The 27165-nt window shown below is 49.3% G+C and overlaps 1 protein-coding gene across 1 annotated transcript in view; it reads right to left on the reverse strand.

Moving 5' to 3' along the window:
• Positions 1-24253: 24253 nt before the first annotated feature.
• The window catches only part of FUCA2 (alpha-L-fucosidase 2), a 265636-nt gene continuing 262724 nt past the window's right edge, over positions 24254-27165 (reverse strand). Inside the window, exon 7 of the mRNA XM_069607612.1 lies at positions 24254-26463. Coding sequence (XP_069463713.1) covers positions 26323-26463 — 141 coding nt within the window. The 3' untranslated portion in view covers positions 24254-26322. The remainder of the gene's footprint in view (positions 26464-27165) is intronic.

Raw genomic sequence — 27165 nt, forward strand, 5'->3', positions numbered from 1 at the left:
TATGGCGTCCTTCTCCAGCAGTGCCGTTACTACTTCTAAGAGTATGCGCTTCTCTTCTGGCATAATTTTTCTCTGTCTTGGCAGGCGGTTGGGTTGTTTCTGTAACAGTTCGGTACAATACCCGCCTGCCACAGTGGACAGCACCCACTTGTCCGACGTTATCCCGTGAGTGGGTGAAGTGTGAAATTCCTCCTGGAGTGGCATGGGAGGGGACCTGCAGCGGTGCGTCATTGTTTGGGAGGGGTGGAGCCTGTTTTTCGGCACACAAAAGCAGGGCCTTTTTGTACGCGTGTCAAACCGACATTGGGGTCAGTTTTCAGAGGCCTGTCATGAGGCGAAAGCGTAAGCGATGGCCCAGAGGACAGAGAAGATCTGAGGCTTTTTCTGCGAACACTGCGTGGGCCTCGACGCTCAACAATTTAGTTGAATGTCGGTCGTGGGCATGTGCTTAATGTTCTTGGATATGTGTGCACTATGGCCGCCGGCTGTCATCTCCGTCACAGAGCTGCCGGCCTGCTTATTGGAGTTGGGGGCCCGCACATGGGGTTCCAACAAACCCTGCTCCCCTTCGGGGTCACTAAGGACACCGATACTGCCCTTGCTGCAGTCCTCTGTCACGTCGATGGAGGCTTCGGAATGCATTGCGTGGACGGCCCAGCATTTGGTGCGTCGATCTTTGAGAGTTTAAGGGCGGAAATTTTTGCACGACTTGCAAAGCTTTTCAGGGTCATCACTCAGTGCGTGTCTTTCCACTGGAATTTTCTATGACGGGTACGGCAAAATTTAAAAGGCGTTTTGTCCATTATTAATGAGAAGGGTAATTTGGGAAAAGATAAATTGAATGGCAGAATAGCATTCTCTAGAAGAAGTCCGTATGAAGACCTCCCCCTCTCTCCCTACTGTAAGAGCCGACGCACAAAGAGGCCCGTGAAGGCCGCGTTTGGTCATCGATTCAGTCAAGTCGTCAACGATGGAGCTGTCCAAAGGCCGTCGAGCAGTTAGTGGACTCTGCGGCAAGAGCGGGGAATAAAAAAGGAAAGAAGTCTACGGACAAACTTTCAGTTATTCAAAGGAATCAGCCTGGGAAAAGAACTTGCAACCGACCACAATGGCGGAAAGAAATAACCTGAGGGACCTCGACGCGCGAAGGACCTTGGGCACAGCACACGGCACACTGAGGTAGTATTACTAATACTCCCTGTGGACGTCGTCCATTTTTTACTTTCTAAAACAAATGTTGTAATACTCTGACTACCATTAGATGTCGGACTATGAAGAGCATGTGATTTAAGCAGATCCACAAGCCCCAGAAATATCTTTATAGACCCTTGATTGCACAATCCTTTATTTTGTACTGTTATACTTCACTGTTTGGGGTTACTACAGAATCACATTCACACCCCTGTTTAGAGGATATGCTTCCCTGAGTCCACTTTACTACTAAAAGTGAAGGAGGTATATCTCTTAACTGTGCCGTTTCACCTTTATGATTGTATTTACTCTTGGTTTGTAGAAGTGTGAGGGGTGAGTAGGTTCTTTAGTCTCTCCTCATCCTTGTACTCCTGCAGGGCAAAAGTTAATTTGTCACACTAAACGTTCTGCCTAGTCAACAAATGACATGACTGCTGTTCTGGCCTTCTCTATACTGTGGTCTGTGTGAACCCACACATCAGGTATTAAGATTACTAGGAAAAGTAGTTGAATATAGGATGAAATTAAATGTGCTCATGCAGTGAAAACCATGTGGGACCGCCGCTACTCATAAGACAATTCCAATGGATGTCTTTTTTTCCACGTTCCAAGAGAAAACCAAGTGAAATACGCGTTTCAGAAGCCAAGTGATAGACCATTTGTAGAATCTAATAATGAACAAGCTACTTACCTGTAACTGCTGTTCTCCAGCATATGTGTGTCATGGATTCACATGCTTATGAATATTCCCCTTCGTCAGGGTGGGAATCCTCGGTAAAGAAAAAATCAGTTTCAGTTTCACTTCTTTTTTTTGGATAAAACATTTTTATTATCATTTGATTACAACATAAACAAAACAACCAAAACCAAAAAGGGAGGAACAAGAAAGACGAGGCAGTTACATCCACTGGGCCAGCCCGGCCCACCTTACAATAATAATTGTCTTGCATCACCATCTTTGTGGAGTACGGTCACGGTTCACCTTATAAGAGTTCAGGGTGATGTCCCCGGAGTCCGTATACTTCAGGGCCCTCCCTCCTCCCATGTCGCCCATATTTTGGAGGCTTTATTGGGACAGCCTCTTGCGGTATAGATCCTTCTTTCAATCATAGCACATGTGTCCATGTCCAATGCCCATTGCTCCAGTGTCAGAGAGTCCGGGGCTCCCCACTTCTGTGCAATATTGCGCTTGATTAAGGCTGCTGCCGGATGCAATAGTACTTCTTCCCATTTGTTCACTTCGTGCTCTCCCGGTGCTCCCAGGATTAGGACCTTCGGGTCCATGTCTATAGTTTTGGAGAGTATCCGGGTCAGTTCCCGACAGCTGGCCTCCCAGAAAGTACAGATCTGAGGACAGGACCACAGGATGTGAAAGAAGGTCCCCTCCTCATCCCCGCACCTGAGGCAGTTCGGGTTCATTGCTTTCCCCCACCCAAACATAGCAGTTCTGGGATAATACACTCTGCAGTATTTTCAGTTGCACCAGTCTAAGTCTCGAGGAAATGGCGGCTTCCCGTGGGTGCATTAGTACCCGGATCCATTCCCCAGGGTCAATCTCCCCTACATCTATTTCCCACTTGGCCTTTAAATTGGTCAACTCAGGGGTTGCGAAGGAAGTGATGGCGTAGTAGAGAATGGATATGCATTTGGAGGGGATATATTCGGGTTAAATGTTGCATTCTAGAGCCGAGCATTCCGGGATATTGTACTCTGTCGATATATGGACTCTCAGGCCATGGGACATTTGCATGTGATGGTATATCTCATTGTCTGGGAGCTGGAACCTGCATTGTAGGTCTGTAAACGGGGCAAGATTCCCATCCTTCAAGACATCCCCCACCCTCTGGATCCCAGCCCTCACCCAGCACGGCCAGGGCTTGAGCTTCGCAATTTCTTTTAGGTTGGCGTTACGCCACAGGGGATGCGCCGCTGATAGTCTGTTCCCCCACCCCACAAACTTGTGGACGCTCCTCCAGGTGGTGATGATCTGTGCCTTCATTGTTAGTGGGGAAGATCTGGGGGGGGGGGTTTGGTACAGTAGTTGCAATGGGTCGGTGTCGTGCATAGTTCCTACCTCGGCTTTTATATGGGGTAATTCCCGGTCTCCGTGCAGAAGGCCATTAACTACCACCAATTGGGAGGCCCAATAGTAGGTCTGAAGGCGGGGCACTCCGATCCCACCCTCCCAGATCGACCTCTGGAGTGTGGCCAGGGCTATACGTGCTTGTCCTCCGCCCCATAGGAGCTCCCTGAGGAGGGTTTCCACCCGGCCAAATTCCGCCCCTGAGATCTGCAGCGGGGCGTTATGAAGGACGTAAAGGAACCGCGGGAGAGCTAACATTTTAAAAAGGGTCGGCTCTACCGATGAGGGTCAGGGGGAGAAGCTTCCAGTGTTGTACATCGTTGGAGAATCGGTCCATGATCGGTTTGAGACTGTGCATGGTATAACTGGTAAGATCTGTTATCCAGATCCCAAGATATCGAAAACCAAATTGTTCTATGTGGTATGGACAGTCAGGTGGATCAGGCTGACCCCTACCCTTCACCGGGAAGAAGACGGATTTCTTCCAGTTGATCCTTAGACCGCTAAATTCCCCGTATTGGACAAGCATCCGGGTCACCACGGGGCAGGTTCGGACAGGATCTCCCAGGTAAATCAGGTGATTGTCCGCGTATAGGGATATCCGGTCTTCGTGTCCCTCTGGCCACCTGAATCCTATCCAGGATGTGCTCTGGCGAAGCCATATGGCCAACAGCTCTATCGCGAGAGCGAAGAGAAGGGGGGATGGGGGCACCCCTGTCTTGTACCCCTGCCCAGTCAGAAAGAGCGAGAGGTCCACCCATTCACCCTGACCTACGCCCCGACATTTGTATACAGCAGTTTTACCCATCCCAGGAATCCCTCCCCGAAGCCCATGCGTTCCATGATCTCCCAGAGGCCATCCCATCGGACCGAATCGAAGGCCTTCTCAAAATCAATCGCTAAAAGAGCAAGCGGGTCGTTAATGGTGGGAGCCCTCTCTAATGCGAAGTGGAGTCGACGCAGGTTCATACGGGTCGATTTGTGTTGCATAAAGCCACATTGATCCGGGTGTATTAAGGCCTCAGCCACCGGTTGTAACCTGTTGGCTAGGAGTTTGGAAAGGACCTTAGCCTCGCCATTGATTAGCGAGATTGGCCGATAGGAGGTGCACCGATCGTGGGGCTTATCAGGTTTAGGGATGACCACAATGGTGGCCTTACAGAGGTCTTGCAGGAGGGTGCCCTGTTCCCGGGTTGTCAAAAACATTTTATAGAGGGAAGATGGAATGTTGCCCTCCCCCAGCTTCCGCCAGGTTTCAGATGGGAACCCATTCGGGCCCGGGGTCTTCCCGGTTTGCAATTGCGCTAGTGCTTCGGCAACCTCGGTCTCCGAGAGGGCAGAGACGAGACTTGCCCTTTGCTGTACTGAGAAAGTTGGGAGTGGTATGTCACTGAGGAGAGTTGGGTCCAGCTGCAGGGTCGGGGCCCGATAGAGTGTTTCATAGAATTGGGCGAAGGCCTCAGCTATCTCAGCGTCCGATGTGCACCTTTCACCCCTTAATGTGACAATCTCACGAACGCAACGTTGTCCCTCATCCCTTTTCTCCAGCCAAGCTAGCATTCTGCCGGCCTTGTCACCATGTTCATAGATTCTGACTCGAGAGTCCCAATGGGCTTGTTTAGCATTATCCAATAAGAGGTTTCGGAGCCGTTTAGTGGCTTGTTTAAGGGAGAGCTGGGTCTGTGGGGATGGGTCAAGAATGTGTTCACTCTCGCGTCGGGCCAGTTCGCCCTCCGCTGTTGCTATGTCTTGGAGTCTCACCCGCCTCCTATTTGCCACCCAGGAGATTATGGCGCCCCGCAGGACTGTCTTATAGGCCTCCCATACCACCACTGGATCCTGCTCTCCATTATCATTAAACTCGAAGTATTCGGTGGAGACTTCCGTAAGGTGGTCCACTAGCTCGGGGAAACCCAGACAGTAATTGTTCAATCTCCAAGTTCTAGGGGGGGGGGACCCTGTGTGCGAATTTCCACAAGTAGGGGTGAGTGGTCTGAGATGCCCAGGGGAAGGAAGTCGGCCACTCGTGCCCTGTAAAGATCTGTGTGTGGGACAAAGAGATAGTCGATCCTGGAGAGGGAGCCGTGGGCTCCAGAGTGAAAGGAGTACCCTCTTTTGTCCGGGTGTAACTCTCGCCATACATCACCCAAAGCAGATGCAAAGTTATACAGTTTCGTAGGGGTATCCGGATTGTGATGTCTAAGGTGCGTACGGTCAATGGTATTGCACATGACATCATTAAAATCTCCCCCCAGAAACAGCCTATCAGGTTGGTGTTTTCCAATGAGGGCCGTCAAGTCCTCCAGCAGCTCCTGCCCAACCCAGGTGGGGAGTACACTGAAGAAAAAGCAACCCTCTCCTCCCAAAGCGTTCCCAGAATCAGCACATAGTGGCCCCTAGGGTCCTGTTCCAGGCTCTGAATAGCAAAAGGAATGCGCTTGTGTACAAGAATGAGGGTGCCCCTGGATCCCATTGTGTAACCCGCATGGAAGGCCGTCCTGTAGTTTGTGCATTGGAAATGGGCAAAGTTTGATCCCGCAAGGTGCATTTCGGATAGCAGGGCCACGTCGGGAGAGTGACTGCTAAGTAGTTGCTTAATGAGGCACCTTTTGATCGCAGAGCCCATCCCATTTACGTTCCAGGTGAGTACCTTAAAAGATTTGGGGCGTTCAGTCGGGCTCGACTGGGGTCGTATGGATGCCATCTGATAGTCGGGATAAGAGATTGGGCGGGTGATTCACAAAGAGGGTGTCCCCGTCAGTGGTGATGTATTCCGGTGCCTGCCCAGGGTAAATGGTATTGTACTGTCTGGACCATCTGTGGCCTCGTCTTCCCATGAACCTCAACAAACCATGGAGTTTGCAGTGACGCGTTGCTCCCAGGGTAACAAAAAGCTCCCTATAACTTTTCCTTCCCTCCCCCTCCCCATACTACACCCCAACACGAAGTACCTGTAGCCCCAACATCGTTGGCTCTCAAAGAGGGTAGAGCGTCAACCTTGCGAACCCCCGTTTAGGTTAAAACTAAAGAAGTTAGGGGGGGGCGGTAGTCTTCTCCCAGGTGCGATGGAAATGCGCCACTGCTAGCCACAATATTAACGATGTAAACGACCTACAACAGTTTTGTGGCACCACCCGGCTTAGTCCGTGGTATCAGTTCGGTCTCACACCCGCTTGTGGGATCGGACCCCCTCCGCGGGGGGCCCGCCAGTCAGTCCCCGGCTTCCTCCGGTTGGTTCGGTGAGCGTGGTAGATCCGGCTCCGGTGGGTGTCGTGTCGGTGGCCTGGGATTTCTGTCTCAGTTGGCTCGAGGTGCCGACCAGTCTCCCTCGATATGCTGCTCTGCCCAGTGCCAGGCCTCCCTTGGGTCGCTGAAGTGGACCGTTGTGCCCTTGTGATAGATTTCCAGCTACGCCGGGAAGAGAAGGCCGTATTTGACTCCCATCGCTTGCAACTGCCTTTTAAGTTTATCAAAGGATTGTCGTGCTTTCTGGACTTCCCGCGTGTAGTCCGGGAAAAAGGCTATCTTGGATCCGTTAAAGGTGATCGAGCCTTTGGTTCGTGCAAGGTGCAGCAGCGTGTCTCGATCTCGATAGTTCAATAGCCTTGCAATCACCGTTTGTCATGATGCCTACCGCCGGGGAATCAGACCAGGTCCAGCAACCCCGGAAGCAGGCATCAAGTTATTTTGAGCAAGCCCAAAAACCTCTGCTAGGGGCTGTTTGGGTGCAGTCCTGGCGCCTATGGCGCCAGGCTCATATGGAGAGTCAGTCCTGGCGCCATAGGCGCCAGGCTCATAGAGTAGAACTTACCTGATGCAGACCATGCTGCAAGCTTACCTGATGCAGCCCATGCTGCAGAGCTCCAAGCCAAATGAGGCTTGGAAGGGACTATTTTACCTAGGAACTGTTTTTTAATCGGGTGGGCTGGGGAGGAATACTTACCTGGGACTACTTTGGAGGCTATTTAAACCACGCCCGAAGAACAGCACACGCTTTGCGTTATTCTGCATCCAGCAGCGTAACGCTCACCGTGTCTGCAAGCCTTCATCCAGTCTTCTGCCACGCCCGCCTCGAGTCTGCAGCTCCTAGAAAAAGGGAGGAACAGAAGGAGAAGAGGTTAGAATAAGAGCAAAACCTTCGATCCTTATCTGAATTCCAGATCCACCGCGCCTTCGAGCTGGAAGAAAGAAGCATTTTACGCGCGCCGCCTCGCCTGCTGCAGCGCCGCGCTGAACTCACCGGCCTTCGCAGCATCCTCACGATCCATCGCATCCTTATGCACGTTCCCGCCGCACTCTGGCACCTAAGGGGAACACAAGAACAGCAAAGGTGAGCCAAGGGAATAAACAGAGGCAATAGTAACTACCCCCATAGACTTACATGATTACCGCCGGGGGTACTATTCCTCTTCACGGGTCGGCGCAGTCTCCATTGCACCCTCGCCGTACCCCGGCCCCTAAGGGGAACAAAAGGACAACAAGGTGAGACAAAGGGACAAGCAAGGGGAACTCTTCTCACCACAATAGACTTACCTAATTTTACCGCCGGAGGCATTATTCCCCGAACTTCATATTTTCTCTCCACACCTGAATAAAGGAGCAAGCAACAGGTTACATTCTGGCCTTATTTTATTGAACTGTGTAGGATAAGCCAAATCCTTACCTGAACTTCGTCAGCTACCACAAGGAACTCTTTGCTGGGGTCAAGCTGCAAACTGCAAGTAATCGGACAAGAGTGAAAGTCAGACATGTGAACTCTTACGAACTACATATTTTTTCGGAGTCAATATTGTTCTGGAACTCACCAATTTCTTCGAGCCAGTGAAGCAACTGGTTATCAACACGCCCCTGCGCTCAATGGAGGATGGAGAGCTCATCTTTTCAAACCATCAGGTGAGACTATAAGAGGGGACATCAAAGGTGATCTGTGGGGAGAACAGCGGGGTGGGGGGATTTACGCTCAACTCCACGGGTGGTTAATCCCCTTTCTCCATTTGCAGAAGAATATTCCTACGGGCCAGGCAAACAAAGCTAGGTGGGCCAGTCCAGTCCGTCATCTCGGCCCTATGCGTCACATTGGTGGAGACCGCAGCTGTCCAGTTCAGACCGACGCCTCTGTGTGAGCCAGGTGAGCCTAACACCGTTCGCAGGGGAGCACCGGGCACTGGTCTACCCGTGGGCATTTGGTGGGCCCTCTCTATAGAAAAGAATTTAGAGAAGGATTGCTGGTTGAACAGGTCCATCAGCCACTGCTCCAAAAAGAGCTCCATGCAGGGGCCTTCGGCCTTCTAGGGAATACATAAAATCCGAATGTTGTTGCGCCTGGACCTGCCCTCTCCTTCCTCGACTCTGGCTTCCAGAGTTTTGAGTTTGAGGAGGGACACATCCAGGCTGATTCCGTCCATCTTCTGCTCCATCGATGTGCGGGAGTCTGCTATGGCCGCCATAACGTCCCTCATGGAGAGTCCAGGCGCCGAGTCCTTCTCTACCGACGGCAGCGGTTGGGAGTCGGGGGATTGCGTTGGAGGGATTGTGTACTGTTCGATTCTGTTTTGCATGGTGGGCCGTCTAGCTTTGTTTTTCCCCCATGTCCGTAGCCGAGCACTCACCGCTGTATGCGGGTCTTCGTCACGGCAACCAACTGGCCTCGCCCGTCGCTCCTCGTCCGGGCAGAGTGGTTCAGAGTCCGGCCAGCAGATATCTCCAGTCGGGGTCCCACGGGGGGCCACGCCATCACTGCCGGCCCCTGCCAGTCCTCCAGAGCTCCGTCCCCACTCCGACTGGCAACCACCTCAGAGTGTGTGGATGGTCCGGTCCACGCTCAAGGCGCCCCCAGTGCTCCGGCGGCCATCTTGGTTCGTCGTCAGGCCTCACCGGCGTCTCCTTCCCAGGCTCCCACCTCTGCAGCCCCGATGCGTTTCAGGCTGGAATTCGCCCCAGACGTGCCCTGGGGTACCACGCACCGGAGATTGTATTTTGGGGGTCAGCAGATGGTCTTAAGTAGTCGTTTATAACAGGATGTTAGGTCGCGGCAGCGGGAGCTCCAGAGGCGCACGTCTACCGCATTGCGCAGTTGGCCTCAGTTTCACTTCTGAACTGTCTTTCTCCTAACAACCAATCATTGGTCTCTGGGTCATACTGCCCCCAGCCATTGACTGCCTTCTACCTAAGCCCCTCCTATATCAGCCAACTTCAGATTTGGTAGAAAGTAAAGTGGCAGTAGGGCCAAGAGAAGAGCTGTAGAGGGGAAGGCGGGAGGGTTCGCATGTGAATCCATGCCAGACCCATGCTGGAGAACAACTGTTACAGGTAAGTAACTTGCTCCTTCTCCAGCATGGGGTCTGGCATGGATTTACATGCTCATGAATAAAGAATACATAGCAGTACACACATGCACAACCACAGGAGGTGGCAAGGCTCAACATTAAGCATCTCTTACCTCTTCACGAGGCTCACCTTCAAGCGAACAGGTTGCGCAGCACTGCTTAGCTGACTCTGGACTCCTCCCTGGAATCCCTGTCGATGCAGTAGAACTTCGTGAAGGTGTGCATAGACCTCCATGTAGCAGCCCTGCAGATTTCCAGCAAGGGAACACCAGACAGGAACGCCGTAGTAGCAGCGATCGCTCTGGTTGAATGTGCTCTCGGACGGCCAGGCATCTGTCGGTTTGCCATCCGGCGACAATGGGTGATGCAGCCGGAGAGCAACCTAGAAATGGAATCCTTGGAGGGGGCCTTCACATGGTCCACAGGGCCAAAGTTCACAAAAAGTTGCAACGTCTTCCGAAAACTCTTTGTGTGGTACACATAGAACTTCAGCGCTCTAGCCACATCCAACGAATGCAAAGCCCTCTCAGCCGGCGACAAAGGCATCAGGAAGAATACAGGTAACACCAAGAGCTTGTTTAGATGAAAGTCTGACGGCGCCTTGGGCATGAAGGAGGGGTGCGTCCGTAGCACTACCCTTGTCTTGTGGAATGTCAAGTACGGTGGTTTACAAGAGAGGGCCTGGATCTCTCCCCCTCATTGTGCAGAGGTGATGGCCACAAGAAACGCTGTTTTCCACGACAAGAATTTCAGCGGCGTCTAATGCATAGGCTCAAACGGTGGACCCATGAGCCTAGTCAGCACCACATTGAGCTCCCATGCCTGGGCCAAAGCCTTCACCGGCGGGAACAAACAGAAAGGTCCTTTGATGAACTCTTTGACAAGATGGTGTGACCATAACGACGACCGTCCCGGAGTTCTGGTGTAGCGGGAGATAGCCAGCAGATGAACCTTGATGGAAGCATGAGCCAGCTCTGCTTTGGCTAGTGACAGCAAATAGGGCAGCACCTGCGGAGATGTAATCCGTAGAGGGTCGATCTTCTGCACACAGCACCAGACGGCAAACCTCTTCCACATATGTCCTTAGCATTTCAGTGTAGACGAAGCCCTGGCTTTGGTAAGCACCTCCGTGCAGTCCGCTGGGATATCGTATCCCCCAAACTCTACCGCTGCAGGAGCCAGGCCTCAAGTTCAGTGACCTTGGGTCGTGGTGCAGGATCACGCCTCCTTCTCTGTGGAGAAGATCTCCGGCCACTGGAAGCTTGACTGGAGGGGACGCTAACAAGTCCAGAAGGTCCGGGTACCATATCTGTCTCGGCCACGCCGGTGCGACAAGGATCTTCGTGCACCTGGACCGTCTGAGTTGATTGACTAGTCGAATAAGCGACGGCAACGGAGGGAACGCATACAGGAACAGGGCGTCCATGGGGAATGAGAATGGGTCGAGGAACTCTAGCAGTGGCCGCATCCGCAGCTTGCACAGCCGAATGAGGTATATGCATCGCAACATCATGCAGAGCAGGGACTTGATGGACCTCACCCTTGCGATCTTGAGGGTCAACAGCCGTTGTACCTTGACCAGGATGGCCGCTATCCTCTCCTCCGATGGAGACGCCAGGCACAACACAGTATTGAGCCAAGATCCCAGAAACAGAGCATCTTGCGATGGCACCCAGCAAGACTTTGCATATTTCACAGAGAACCCCAGCTCCATCAGCAGCTGGACGGTCTTTGTCGTGTACTCGACGGCGATCTCCCTCGATTTCGCACGGATGAGCCAGTCGTCCAGGTAGGGGTAAACGTGGATCCCTTGTAGACGTAGCCGTGCCACCACTGGAGCCAGGCACTTGGTGACAACCCTTGGCGCTGACTTCAAACCAAAGCGGAGAGCCTTGAACTGGTAATGATGCCCTTGAACCACGAAGCGCAGAAACTTGCGGTGTCCCTTGTGAATGGGGATGTGAAAATAGGCATCCTCCAAGTACATCGACGACAGAAAATCCCCTTCTTCCAGCTGTCCTAGTACGTGCTGGAGGGTGACCATCCGAAACTTCTGAGATTTGATGTACTTGTTCAGACGACAGAGGTCTAGGATGGGCCTCCAACCGCCCATCATCTTCTTGACGAGGAAGTAACGAGAGCATACTCTGGAGCCCTGAAGCCTCTTTGGGACGAGCTCTATCGCTGTCATGGTGCCTACCCCCGGGGATCCAGATCAAGTCCCGCAGCCCTGGAAGCAGGCATCAAGTTATCCCAAGCAAGCCTAACAACCCCTGCTAGGGGCCATTTGGGTGCAGTCCTGGCGTCTATAGCACCAGGCTCATATGGAGAGTCAGTCCTGGTGCCATAGGCGCCAGGCTATAGATTAAAACTACCTGATGCAGACCATGCTACAAACTTACCTGATGCAGACCATGCTGCAGAGCTCCAAGTCAAAAGAGGCTTGGAAGGGACTACTTTACCTAGGGACTATTTTTTTACTCGGGTGGGGTCGGGGAGGAAAACTTACCTGGGACTACTTTGGAGGCTATTTAAACCACGCCCGAAAAGCAGCACACGCTTTGCGTTATTCTGCATCCAGCAGCGTAACGCTCACCGAGCCTGCAAGTCTGCATCCAGTCTTCTGCCACACCCGCCTCGAGTCTGGAGCTCTTAGAAAAAGGGGGAAAGAAGGAGAAAAGGTTAGAACAAGAGCAATACCTTTGATCCTTACCTGAATTCCCGATCCACCGCACCTTCGAGCTGGAAGAAAGAAGTTATTTTATGCGCATCGCCTCGTCTGCTGCAACGCAGTGCTGAACTTACCGGCCTTCACAGCATCTTCACTATTCACTGCATCCTTCTGCATGTTCCCGCCGCACTCTGGCACCTAAGGGGAACACAAGAACAGCAAGGTGAGCCAAGGGAATAATCAGAGGCAATATTAGTTACCCCCCATGTATTTACCTGATTTTACCGCCGGGGGTACTATTCCTCTTCACGGGTCGGCGCAGCCTCCACCGCATCTTCGCCGTACCCTGGCCCCTAAGGGGAAACAAAATGACAGCAAGTTGAAACAAAGGGACAAACAAGGGGAATCCTCCTCGCCACAATAGACTTACCTAATTTTACCACCGGAGGCATTATTCCCTGAGACTTCATAATTTCTCTCAGCACCTGAATAAGGGAGAAAGCAACAGGTTACATACTGACATTATTTTATCGAACTGTGTTGGATAATACAAATCCTTACCTGAATGTTACCTGTTGCCACGAGGAACTCTTCGCTAGGGTCAAGCTGCAACCTGCAAAGAATCAGACAAGAGTGAAAGTCAGACATTTGAACTCTTACGAACTATATACCTATGGCGTCTTGTGGGAAATCTCAGAGTCAATATTGTTCTGGAACTCACCTATTCCTTCGAACCAGTGAAGCAACTGGTTATGTACGCGCCCCTGCACTCAATGCAGGATGGAGAGCTCATCTTTGCAAACCATCAGGTGAGACTATAAGAGGGGACATTAAAGGTGATCAGTGGGGAGAACAGCGGGGGTGGGGGTTAACACTAAACTCCACGGGTGGTTAATTCCCTTTCTCCATTTGTAGAAGAATACTCCTACGGGCCAAGCAAACGAAGCTAGGTGGGCCAGTCCAGTCTGTCATCTCGGCACTATGCATCACATTGGTGGAGACCGCAGCTGTCCAGTTCAGATCGACGCCCCTGTGGGAGCCAGGTGAGCGTAACAATCGCACCCTTCTTCAGCATGGCCCGCACCTCAAGCAGAAACTGAGGGACATGGTTTTCCTGCATCCAGGGTGTGTCTATGGCCGAGAGCCTTCAGCATCCAACGGTCGGTGGAGATGATCTTCCACACGCAGACGAAGTTCACCAGCCGGCCTCCCACCGGGGTGCGCGGGTGGGGGCCTGACGTCACAGCCAGTCAGTCTTGCTTTGCCGTGGAGGCACCGCCTTGGGGACCTTGGCGCGAATATGGCCTCCTCCCGACTTGTTGCGGCCCCTGTAGGTCTTCTGGGCCGAAGAGCGAGACAGTTGATGATACGATGAAGAGCTTTGCCCAAAGCCTTTGGAGGGGCCTTGGGATTTACTACCGGAACTCCGAAAGGACGGCCGTTTTTGTTGAAGCGTGCCCAAGGCCTGAGCCGTCTCTGTGTCCGTCTTTATGGCCTGAAGGGACTCGTCCACAGTTTTCCCAAACAAGTTGTCCCCGAAGGACATGTCCAATAACCCTTGACTGAACATCCTGGCAAAAATTCATGGCCCTCAACCATCCACAAAAACGAACGCTGTTGCCCATTTGACGAAACCCTGTGTCAGCGATGTCTGTGGCCACAATAATGGCATGATCCAAAGACACTTCTCTCTCCTGCAGGATCTCCAAAGTTCTGCCCTCTTGTTGTCGGGGAGGAAGTCCAGGAGGGGAGCGATCTTGAACCAGAGCTCCCCGTCATAACGTGCCACAATGGCGAGGGCGTTAGCAGCCTTGATGGTCGTCCCTGCCGACGTGATGACTCTTCCCATGGCGTCTAACTTCTTCCCCTCCTTGTCTGGGGGGAAAGAGGTTGTCAATGAAGAAGAGCCGGAAAATGTCTTCCTAGCCGCCGCAGAGACCACCGAATCCGGTGAAGGTTGGGATCTCAAACACTTGGGTGCAGAGTCTGGCACCCGGTACTTTTTCTCATATCTGTCTCTTTTCGCCGGGCCCGAGGACGGATTCTTCATCAGGGAGAGTCCTTCATTCCAAATTAATCGAAAGCATGGTCTTCCTCTTAGCCTCGCGGCATTGGTACAGGAAACCTTTGTTCTTCTTCTCCTCAGGGACTTGTTGAAACAGTTCCGAGGCCCTGGTGACCATGGCATGGAATGAGCTATTCTCGTCGGGCGGTGAGGCCCTGGGCGGCGGAGACAGGAGGTCTCCTAACCCGCCATCGTCCGTCCCCGTGGTCACCATCTCCGGGTCTGTCTCATCCCTCGGCAGAGGGGAGGGAGGCGAAGGGTGACAAGGCAGTGGAGGGTGAACTCTCCTCTTCTTGACTGGGGGTTTACATGATGGTCCGGGGGGCCGCGGGGTCTCCCACAGGTGAAAGGGGCATCCTCGTCTGGATCTCCGAGCACAAGGTGTGTAGAGCTTTGAGACTTTCCACCGAAATGTCCAGCGGGGTGGCAGCGGTTGCTGAGGTGGCGGAGATGGGAGCAACGGTTACAGAGGTGCAGGGTCCTCCAAATCCTCTACCCCGGCTCCTCCTCGTCGGTCTCGTCGCCACTCTCGATGTCTCCCTCATCGGGGTCCCTCCCGAAGGACCTGGCCTCGACAAACTTCTTTCCAGAGTGGTCTGGAGGGTGGAAAGTTCCTCCAAGGAGATGTCCGTTCCCTACAGGACTACCATGCCCCCCTTTTCCTATGGCCAGGAGAGATGACAGGCATCGCTTTCACCAGTGTCTTTTCTACGACTGAAAAGAAAATTTCCTCTTAGCAGGCAGAGAAACTCTCGCCTTGGAGGTCATACCGTGCGAACCTGCATCCGCGGCGTTTGAGAGAGACGCCACCACTCCTTCGCTGAGTGAATTTGGGCCTTCACGACCTTGGCCGCCTTCTTGGGGGGAGGGTCAGGGCCCCGCTCTCCCTTGGCCTTCTCCAACGGTTCCATCCAAGCTTGCCCGGGTGGTCTGACTTCTTCGCCGAACCCGAGCGTTGGCTCGAGGTTGAAGGTGCTGGGGACACTGAGCCCGCCCTGGCTGCCGGGGAGCCCATCGCAATGGTGCTACCGGTGCCCGTGGACTTGCGGTGCTTAGCCTTATGTTGGGCCCCTGTCGTCGGAGGACCCTCAAAGGTCTTAGAAGGCCGCTCAGTTGTCTTCTTTTGCCTGGGGGAGGCATGCTGCTGGGACTCACCCGTAGCAGGGGCCTCGGCCTGGAACCACACGATCCTTCACGGTGCGGGGGACCATCTCCTTGCAAAACACACAGTCCTCCTCCAGGTGCATTGGGTCTGAATGCAGGCAATAAAGACACAGGGAATGCCCATCGTCCAAGTAGATGTTCCGTAGGCCGCATCCTGGGCAAACCCTGAACAGAGGCGTTGAGTCTTCTTTCTCCTCTGCCATGTCCACGCAGAGTAGGCCTCGAAGAATCTTCTGGAATCTTAACTTGATGAAATTCCACCCTTGAGGGGCACTGGAAAATCCGAAAATGGGTCCCCGTTAATCAGATGATGGATCGATGGAGCTTGAGGCTCGATTGACCGGGAAAATAGCGTAAACTCTGGAAAAAAGCACAAAATGCAGTAAAAAGCCTGCAAGCTAATCACGAGGACTCCCACCACTCGAATGTGCAGTAAAAATCTGAAAATGGCTGCCAGAGGAGGGACTTAGGTAGAGGGCAGTCATTGGCTGGGGGCATTATGACCCAGAGACCAGTAATTGGTTGTTAAGAGAAAGACAGTTCAGAAGTTAAACAAACTGATTTTTTGTTTAACCGAGGACAGGGAATATTCATGAGCATGTGAATCCATGCCAGACCCCATGCTGGAGAAGTTAAGCATTAACAGAGGATGGAGGCAAGAGCAGCCACTCATGCTGACCATTACAAGGCAAGTTAGCATGTTAATTTAGATTATAGCGCAAGCTAGACATTAACAATCAGATTGGCTGACATTCTTGAAGCCGAGTATGTACTCTTAATTTAAGGGCATGAGCATCCATTTAAATCTAAAAAATTACATTGTCAATATAACTTGAAATATTGATGAAACAAAGTAAGCCTCACACTGCATGCAGTAACAGAGGCAGAATATTTCAGACGCCAGGCATATTCGTTACAGTTTAACTTGAAGGCTATATCCTGAAAGGTTGCCATTTGACCTACAAATCTTCTGTTATTGCAGACCTACTGAACATGTGACAACCAAAGACTTGTAGGAATAAAACATGAATATAGCAAACAAAATTGGATTTCAAATAATGTATTAACAATAATAATTTAGCATTTATATAGGGCTATGAACCCTGAAGCATCAGAGCTCTGCTTACTACCCATGGTATGTGGTGCTCATTTATCGGCCTCGGAAGGATGAAAGGCTGAGTTTGGCCCTGCCAGGATTCGAAACGGCGTCAGCAGGCTCTGCACAAATGTCAAAGCGAGCGCTCTACTCACTGTGCTATCGGACCGGCTGTACAACAATGGTCTTTGCATATGAAAATTAGAATGCTGGGCAACAGTGGATCTGGCCTACCCATTACTTTAATCAGTGTGTGCTTGCTACCCAATGTAGTCTCAGCACTGGACAACACATGGAGAGAGTGACCTGATCAATACGAGGTGGATGCCAGGGGACAAAGAATCCAGTAACTCAAACCTCCAGGAAGGTACCCCAAGAGTTTGTAAACAAAGTCTTTCAATCAGATTCTCAAGGTCAACCACTTCAGAGTGGCCGTTTGGGACATTTACTCAATCCATTCTTCAATTTATAGCTCACATGGCGGAGCAGTCTAGATTATGTGGTAGGACATTAAAAGGTATTGCTTGAGTATGCATTCCCTCAGACATCATCCCACAGGAGGACTACAGAGAAGTCGTGTACCAGCATGTGGGTCAATGAGCCCTTCGTTAGGGTGCACTTCCAAGTCCGCTCTGTAGAATTTAGCTTGAGTTTACATTTCACCCCAGGTGTTCAAAGAGATGTAAGGCCGTTTTTTGGGGTATTTGTAGCAAAAATCTTGGAATGTCTGATATGATGCCATTTCATAGCTCTTTGTAAATTATCCAAGATATCCTTTTATTGGAAATATATGCTATTGCATGATTTTAAGTGGCTTCAAGAGGCAATTAACTTCTAAAAGGTAATTGGTAGGTTTTGGATTAGAAATTTCTCCAAACAAAAATAAAACTAAACAAGACTACGTTTCTGACCTCTATTCGATCTACGTAGGTTGATGTTACCGCGTTTGGTAGTGCAGGTGTGTAGAAAAGGTATAATTTGGTACACTGCAGTTCCTAAGGGGGAAAGACTATGGCCCTCATTAGGAATCTGGCGCTAAACCATGGTGCTATTAGCACCATGGTCCATGCCGGAGTCCGCCATGGAGAAAGGGGGAATTACCACCCCATTCCAAGGTTGGCGGGGCGGTAATTCCCCCTTTCTCCATGGCCCTTCCCCATTCCCATTTTTGCCCCATAGGGCTCAATGTGAATGGGGAAGGCGGCAATTACGGTACCGCAAATTGCGGTACTGTAATTGCCAACAAGGTCCCTTTGCATGTCCCTACTTTAACGGCTGGTCCAGACCAGCCGTTCAGGTCGGGAGACGCAAAGGTACCTCGTAGTAAGGCGTTAAGGGGTTCCGTTAACCCCTTAACGCCAGGGTCCTAATGAGGGCCTATGGCATATTTGTGAAACCAATACAAGGGACCACAAATTTTGCATGATGGCGACTTTTTTATTTTAGAAAGATAGATTAACCAGGTTTCCCTGAAGTTCGAACGTATGTGCAAAGATAACCATTTCATGGCAACTTCTAACCTCGCTTCTACCCTACTATCCTAGAAGAATCCACATATGGGTTCACATTTTAAGCAGATCAGAGTGTAAAAATAAGTTAGAATAGCAATATACTTGGCTCTACGTCCAGACGTTTTAAAATGTTTTTCTGCAGCTGATAGTGGACATCGCCCCCTTTTTGGTAAGCGGACAAGTGATCGATTCATGAATTTCCAAGACTACCACATTTTAAGAAAGGTGTAGTTGTCCTCTGTGCCAGTTCGTTTGTTTCAATGTTTATTTTTACATATAAAAAAAACAGGCCCAACTTAAGAGAATGATTCACAATACAGGTACATATTCAGATAATAATTGTTACTCAAATTTCTTCATAAAGTACTAATGGCCAACTTGCAATGCAGTTAACACCTGCACAATTACACCCTAACAATACAGGAAAGAAATACAAAAATCAATGATGCATATACAATTGGACAGACACAGGAGACATCGACATTGGCCTTAAATGTTATTATTTTTTACAGGGGCAGAGTAGGTGAGCACACAAGGGTTGGAGGGGAGATGGAGTGACGAATGCGTAGTAATCTGATGAGACCCATATAGCGTCAGAGGTAGGCAGTGCATACAATCCTTCAGAACAACGCTCTTATATCTGCCAACGTAGTTCTACACATCTACTATCCAATCGATGGTTTCCTCGTCTTCCATACTTTGCAAATTCCTTTTCTTTAACATATCAAGCTTTGTATATCCAGACTTTGCATGCACAGCTAATGTTCACAGTGGTGGCAATCTTGGAATCAACACACTGATGACAAATAATCAATGAGCGAAAAAGAACCTGGAAAAAGAGGTGATGCTTTGGCAAGACCAGCCAAGACGCCACATTAATAGCTCCAAATCCCCAACAAAGAATGCAAAACTAATAAACCCAGGTGGAAATTATTGACCATGCCCAATAGATAATGAACACTGCCCTTTGTATGATGTAGCACAGGAGTCTGCAGCGTTTGGGTCACCAGATGTGTTGGACGGTGTGCAACCAGCATAGTCAGTGTAGTCAATAGTGAGAGATCATGGGAGTTGTAGTCCAAAGAATCTGAAGAGCCCCAGCTTGCAGGCGCCTGGTGTAGTTCAAATGCAGGGCTACTCTTCTCAAACAAATATTACACCACTCATATACTGAAATGGTAATACACAGCTGTCAAAACCATTAGTTCGTGTCCATACTCATCCTCAGGTCCTATAGATCGGAAAGCTGTTTATACATCAGGGCAACTAAGGAAGGAGACATCCAGTAGATTCAATAAGGGAACATCCGACAGGAAACACATCGAGGTCCTCACTTTTAAAAAGAACCTCACATCTTAAGTAGTACCTACCAGGTCAGAAAGACTGTACTTAAAACTTTGAATAGTCAAAATAGACCAAGCAAATTCAGTCCATATCTCCACCAGCACAAAGATTCCTGCATGCATCCAGCTTAACTAGTATTTTATATTATGCTTAATCATTTGATTGCCTCAGATGGGGTCCATATCATGGAAAACAGGCATGTGCCCCATACCTGCCACACAAGCCCTTCAAATGATATATGATATGGCATTTATAATGCGCCTATACACAAGTGTTTCAAGGCGCAACGAGGCAAGGCAGGGGAACAGAGGGAAAACAGAGAATGATCTTAGTAGGTCAGGTGACATTGAGATCGCGCAAGTGCATGGGAGGGGGAGGGGAACAATGCGAGGGGAAGTACAGTACATAGGATAAACAGTAAATAAATAAAATTAATAAGCATAAATAAGAAGTGCAGCCAGCTGGTGGCAGGTGCAAAGGTAAGTGCAGACATCAGGTGTCGGGAGCTGTAGGGATACAGAAACAACCCTGGAGTGCAAGGGTTGCCAGGGAGGCAGTGCAGTTGTGCAACTGGCGGGGAGGGGACCTGGGCCTGAGACAAAGGGTAGCCAGGTGACCAGTGCAGTTTCAGTTTCAGTTTCAGCCAGGAGTTCAGCAGGGGAGAGGAGGAGAGAAAGCAGAAGCAAAGAGGAAGGTCTTGAGGTGCTTCCGGAACCGGAGATGGTTCTCCTCAATTTTCAGACAGTCAGGGAGGCTGTTCTGGAGGGAGGCACCAGCCAAAGAAAGAGATCTACCACCAACTTGTTGCTTGGATAAGCAAATGACCCCGAGGGAGTTGGAGGCGGATGAGCCAAGAGCTCAGCAAGGAAGATATTTAGGAAGAGAGAGTTGAAGGTATTGAGGCACAAGGCCCCAGAAGGGCGTGTGGACCATGCAGAGGGTTTTGAACTTAATCCTCGCAGCCACTGGGAGGCAGTGTAGATATTTCAGTCCAGGAGAGATGCGATCCCTGGGCTTGAGACCAAGGACAAGTCTTGTAGTCCTGTTTTGGATGAGTTGCAGAGGGCGGAGAGTAGAAGCAGGCAGATTCATAAAGAGGCTGTTGAAGCAGTCCAGCCTAGAGAGAACCACAGCTCTAGAGACAGTGAGCTTCAGGGGGAATGAGAGGAAAGGAAGAATACCTCTGAGGAGGTGCAGCTGATAGTGTGACTTCTTAGAGACGTCCGAGATGTGAGGAGAGAAGGAGAGTGTGGAGTCGAAGATGATCCCACGGTTTTTAGCCTCACATGTGGGAGCAGGAGGAGGGCCAAGAGAAGCCGGCCAGAGAGTGAAAGGAAAGGAGGGAGCAGGTGTGCCGATGAGGAGAATCTCAGTCTTACTGGCATTAAGGTAGAGGTCATTGACGGCACACCACTCCTGGATAGCAGACAGTCAGAGATGAGAGAAGGAGAAGAGGTGGCTCAAGGGAGCGTGAAAATGAGCTGAGTGTCATCCGCATAGCACTGAAAGCTGGGGCAGAGAGCGGCAATGCAGTGGGCAAGAAGTGCCAGGGATTGGTTGAACAGCCAGGGAGAGAGGTTAGACCCCTGGGGAACACCATAGGTATAGATAAAGATAGAAGAGAGGAAGGACCCAAGTTGTACCTGGGAGGGTCGATCGGAGAGGAAAGAGGTCAGCCAAGCAGAATGGCATGGTTGACCATGTCAAAGGCAGAAGAGAGCTCAAGTAAGATGAGGACACAGGGGGTATTAAAATCCAGGTTGGAGAGCAGATCTTCACGGATGTTCAAGAGAGCAGTTTCCATTCTCCTGGCAGCTCTGAAGCCAGACTGATGGTCATGAAGAAAACCGACAGATTCAGTGTGAAGATTAAGCAGGGAGATGACCAGCTTTTCCAGGAGTTTGCCCAGGAAAAGGGTGATGGATATTGGGCAATAGTTAGCCGGGAAGGACGGGTCGGCAGAGGGTTTCTTAAGAAGAGGGTGCACAAGGAGTGCTTCAGGGGGTGAGGGGAAAACTCCAGTGGCGAAGGAGGGGTTGCAGAAGTCGGGCCAGAGCAGGAGCCAGGGTGTCAATGTGGTCCTTGATGGTTTTGGAGGAACAGGGGTGAACTTGTTTTGACGAGACTTTCATAGATCAGACTTGTCTAGAAACCTCATCTGGAGAGAGCAGGGGAAAGGCAGAGAAGGAGGAAGGAGAGGTCGCCGAAGAAGGGCCAGAAGGAGAGTAGGGGGGAAAAGGGGGAGAGGAAGAGCGGTAGGACGGCATGTCCTGAGTTTTAGAGATGAAATGAGAAGCCAGAGCCACGCTGAGGGCCTGGGAGGGGACAGGCGAGCTAGAGATTGCGGCAGGATTGGCCAGTTCCTTGCAGATTTTAAAGAGTTTGTCCGAGTTGTTAGATGCCGCAGAGACGCGGGCTTGGATGCAAGCTCTCTTCTTGGTGCGGACAGAGAGCCGGTATTGCCTTTGGAGCAGGCAGCAGGCCAGTTTGTCAGAGGATGTAGCGGAATCACGCCATTTCCTCTCAGCCACCCTGCATTTTCGTTTGAGGATGACAAGTTCAGAGTCGTACCAGGAGTTGCACTTGGCTTTAGGTATCAGGCGGATCCTCATGACAGGGGCAAGAACATCAAGAGTATCATATAAAGCAGAGTGGAGCATGCAAAGGGCTATGTCAGGGTGAGAGTTAGCCAACGGGGGATGGGGTGAGAAAGTGGCAGCGAAAGCCTCAACTGACACACGCTTCATGGGTCGTATCACCAAGAAGGTGGATGTAAGTGCTGGGGTGGCTTGGCCTGAGGGGTGGAGAGGGTGAGCTGGGAGGAAAAGAGAAAGTGGTCACTCTAGGAGAGAGGAATGGTGAGAGATAGAAAGGGGAAGGTCTGAAAAGATCAGCACATCCAGATTGTGCCCTGCAGAGTGAGTCGGGTCACAGGGGAGAATAGAGAGTGAGAGAGAGTCGCAAAGGTCACGAAAGAGTCCAGAGGAAGGACAGGAAGCATCCAGGTGGATGTTAAAGTCTCCAAGAAGGAAGATTTGAGTGGTTGAGACCAGGAGGGAAGAGGAGAGGTCAGCCCACTCAGAGAGAAAGGAGATCTGACCAGGTGGCCGGTAGATGGTAGCCACAGTAAGGGAATGGCCAGCAGAGAGAGAGAGCCTGCAGGCAAGGCATTCGAAAGAGGAGTAGGCCTGCGCAGGAATGACAGAGGCAGGAATTCACTCAGGGAAGATCAGGGCTACACCCCCTCCGGAACAGTTGGATCTGGGCGCGGAGGGGATCTTGTAGCCATCAGGGAGGAGAGTGTCAAAGCTTGTGACAGAGCTGGCCGTGAACCATGTCTTGGTGAGACCGAGGATATCGAGGTCAAGTTCCTCCAAGAGGCAGAAGATGTCAGAGGAGTGTTTGACAGCTGAGCGAGAGTTTAGAGTGGCAATATGGAGAAGGTTGCCGTCCTTGAAAGACTTCCAGGGAGGGGTACAAATTAGAGATATGCCCTGAGGGGAGGGGGTCAGAAGAGGAAGGAGGAGAGGGCAAGGTAGCAAAGGAGGAGACAGCAGGGGGAGACAAGGAAGCAGAGGAAGAGAGAGAAGGGACAGCAGGAGAAGACAGGAAAATGATGAGGCGCGGGAAGCGTCTATCAAAGAGGAGAAGGTTGGCTTGAGGGCCTTGGACCAAGACGGTACCATTCAAGTACACACATTTTATTTTACTGCATTTCTTATCTAGCATTCAAATGACCCACTTCTGTATGCATTGACTGATTCTTCTTTTATCCCATTCCAATCATGGTCTGTCTTTTATTCAGCAGTGGAACGAATTGAACGCAAATGTTCAATTTCTTATTATGTGACAGATTAATCAGGAGCGCCTGTCCTGGCTTTTAGATCTAGCCAGCACAATCAGAAATCTGGTGTTCTTAAAGTGATAAAAGCCAGGGGGGATTACAAATAATTTGCTTTCTGAGACAAACTAATGCAAAACGTTATTAATTGCAACATTCATTAAGCTTTAGTTCCAACTTATTTTCCTTGGTGGGGGGACATAAAGTGACCCCTTAATTCAGAATTTTCTGTCGAGCCATTTACAATCGTATAGGTCTGTTTTGTAATGTTTAACAAGCGCATGAACAAGCCAACCATCTACAAAGACAACCCAACCACCTCTTACAAAAATCATCAGGCACATATCAAAGTTTTTTCAGCATCACCTTTATTTGAAACACCAGAAGTCTTTTTAAATTCATTGGTCACAATAATTTACAGAAAAATATTTTTTTCACAATACCACTTGATCGGCTAACCCCCAAAATCACAAAAATATAGGAACCATTAAGATTAATACTTTGTTATCTAATGGAAAACAGAGCTGTTTCAGTTATTCCTGTGTCAATTAGGAAGATGTCTAAAAAGATGCAATGCTAAGCAATGAAAAGCTTTAGGATTATTTCTGTATGTGGGTTATGAAAAAAGGACATCCTCGGAACCAATCTTTTCCTGAGAAAATAAAAACTTCTAGTTTCCTCTAGGATAGGAAAAGTGACTGTGGCTTTCATAAAGTACAAGTAGAAATAGTTGTCATTTGTGGGACAAACGCATATCTTAGCATAAACTAATAATGTTTATTTTTGCAGATTGGTATTGTCATCCTATTCAGCAGTATCTTGCTTGGTGAGACAAACGTGTTCACGGATGATACACAAGGCTGGCACTTAAATGGACTAGATGGTCTGCCATAGTAATCACCTACACCCATCACTAAAATCCAGAGCACAGAGTAATTTTGATTAATCATGTATTTTGAAGTCGTGTGTTATTCCTTTACTTTTTGTCCCTTTAAATAGTGGTTTTTATATCACCAGGTTCATGTTATTTTATGTGAATGTCCTATAATGGATATGCCTAAATAAAGCTTGAGTGACTGACTCCCTTCCTCAACTTTCAGAGAAATGTCTTCTAAGTAGGTCATTTGTTTGTCTCTCCTGACTGCTAGACAACTATCGTAGGCATAATACTGTTGTAGTACTGCACTTTCCTCATCGCAAACTAGCTACGATAGAAGAAGGAATCACAGTCATCCTCATCTCCACCTGACTAATTGAGCTACGCTCAAAGAGAGCCCCCTAACCCGTTGACTCCTCAATTTGATTTTTCTAAGGTGGACGATTCCAAAACCCTTGTGTCCTTTGTGCAATTGCTGCAGCCCATGTTAATATCCTTGCCAGCCTGCTGACCACCGTCATCAACGTCTCACTGATTTTGGGCATGTTTCCAGATTCACTTAAATATTCCCTAGTTGCCCACTCTTCTATAAAAGCCCACCTTGGACCCCAGTAATAATCAACTGATAAATGTGTTCCTGGATTAGTAAAATCCTGAAAAAAGAGGTTCCTGCACAACTGCAATTTGAACATTGGCAGTCTGGTTTTCTCCCTCTTCATGGTCAGAATTTGCCCTCATGACATGAATGGTTGGCAAGAGCTTCCTGAAGTTGTCACTGATGGATCCCCACCGATATTCATAATATTCAACCTCTCAGCTGCTTCGGACATCGTGGACTACAGCATCTTTAGCCGGTCCGAGAGCACAGCGAGTAGAGCGCTCGCTTTGACATCTCTGCAGAGCCTGCTGACGCAGGTTCGAATCCCAGCAGGGCCAAACTCAGCCTTTCATCCTTTTGAGGTCGATAAATGAGCACCACACACCGTGGGTAATAATAATCAGCGCTCAGATACATAAGGGGTCGTAGCGCTATATAAATGTTAAATTATTATTATTATCTTGTTTCATCAACTGCAATCTATGGTCAGCATGTCAGACCTTTGCTTAAAATGATTCTCCAGATTAGGTTTTGGATCTCATCAATAAGAGATGTAATTAGTGATGTTTGTAAGAGCTTTCCTCTTTCCCCACTGATGTTGAACATCATTATGAAACCCTAGGGCCTGCAAAGATCCCACAACCTGTTACTTCACTCGTAAATGAATGAGACACATCCCCCCCCTGCACATTTCTGGAGCAGAAAACTAATACTGGTTAGTGTTCCAAAGGCTCAATGCAATTGGAGCCTAGGCATAAAACAATGTCTCAACCTCAACGGCTCAAAGCCAGAGATACTGGTTTTAAGAGCCTACTCAGACAATTGACATACTATGTCAAGCATGGACATTCTTTGGTAATATTATCCAAATCAATAATAACCAAAAAACACGGGATAACAATATGAGCCTTGGTGCCCAGATAGATTTTGAGGGCATACACTTCCTCCCATCGTAGACTTCTGAGCAGGAGCCTTACTTTCATCCCTGTCTCGTGGAGGGTGCTTTAATGAACTCATATTTGGACAAATGTAAGGCAGAAGGGATGTGACCAAGCAGTTTGGGCTCGACTGTCCCTTTTGGGGTGGGACCAAGACTGATTTGCATATGGTCTTTTCCCTTTTGTAATAGCTTGGCAGGCGAAGAACGATGGTCTGGGAGGGTTGCCAGAGCAATGCCAGAGGTTAAGATGAATTCTAAACTTTCGAGCCATCACCTCTTTTGTTTTGCTCTTCGGTTGATCTTATTCAGTCACACATATCAGACATTTTGTGAATACTCTTTTCTTGTTACATCTGGGAAGAGTGTGAAAGGAAAAGCGGTATGACTTATGCATAGCAAACTAGTAATAAGACAGGTACACCATGGAGTTTACTGGCCTATATTTCACAACAACCAAAAACAAGATAAAAAGGCTCATCAGGACGCAAAGGCAGGGCATTGGTGCATTTGGTCACTGTGTAGCTACTTTCATTTAGTGCAAAATTAGACTATGCACAAATAGGTTTCCTTACACCCCATTAAAAAAATATGAAACATCCTTTAGAATCTGGCACTTCATTTAACATCAAGTATTCGTAGAGTCCATGCCCATTTGCAAGGCATCTGACGGTAGGTTAGTGGCGGCAAAGAGACCATCATTCCTTGCTGTCCCAAAGACACCCAAGGCAGAGGCTTGTCCCATCCAACCAGGTACACCTTAAAGAAGAAAGAAAAACATTAACTGCCTGTAAATATGGCTATGAATCATATGTGAATTTGGCTCATATCTAGCATAGAGTACATCTCATGAGAATATAATCTATATGAAGACTTTTGAAAGTTACATTTTCTCACATGTTTTGTGGTTCAGACAAGATTTTGCACACGCAAGAAAAGAAGTACATTTACTTTGAATAATTTTTTTCCTAAATGAAAAGATATCAGGATTCCCAGTTTTAAATGTAAAAAAAGATTTAAACCAGCAGCAAAAAAAAATAATCAGTTTGTACAATTTAGTAAGAAACCAAAAAGGTTTTATCTAGTAAAGTAGGTTTATGTTAATCCATAAACAACTTTAGATGGACAAAGGGGAGAGCAGAAATGCACACCTTGCGTTGGCTCCAGCATTCATAGTCCAAGGCTCCTACATGCTACACATTGCTATTTTGAGAGCCTCTTAACACAGCATGAAGACCTGTGCATAAGCAGCCCCTCTTGCTTAGGCCTGTTACTGGAGATGACGCAGTTTAGAGGATGGCGTTACGTTTCTGGATTCGTTATGACATATTAGGCATTTCTGTGTACTGCTCGTTCCCTGGTCAACCTGTCAGAATCCATTACCAAGTAGAAGGAGAATTTGGAAGATGGTGGCAGCGTAGGCAAGTGCCCATCTTCACACGGCATGTAAAGAACAATTTG

Source organism: Ambystoma mexicanum, chromosome 4q (assembly GCF_040938575.1).
Source record: "Ambystoma mexicanum isolate Mex_15411 chromosome 4q, UKY_AmexF1_1, whole genome shotgun sequence".
NCBI lineage: Eukaryota > Metazoa > Chordata > Amphibia > Caudata > Ambystomatidae > Ambystoma > Ambystoma mexicanum.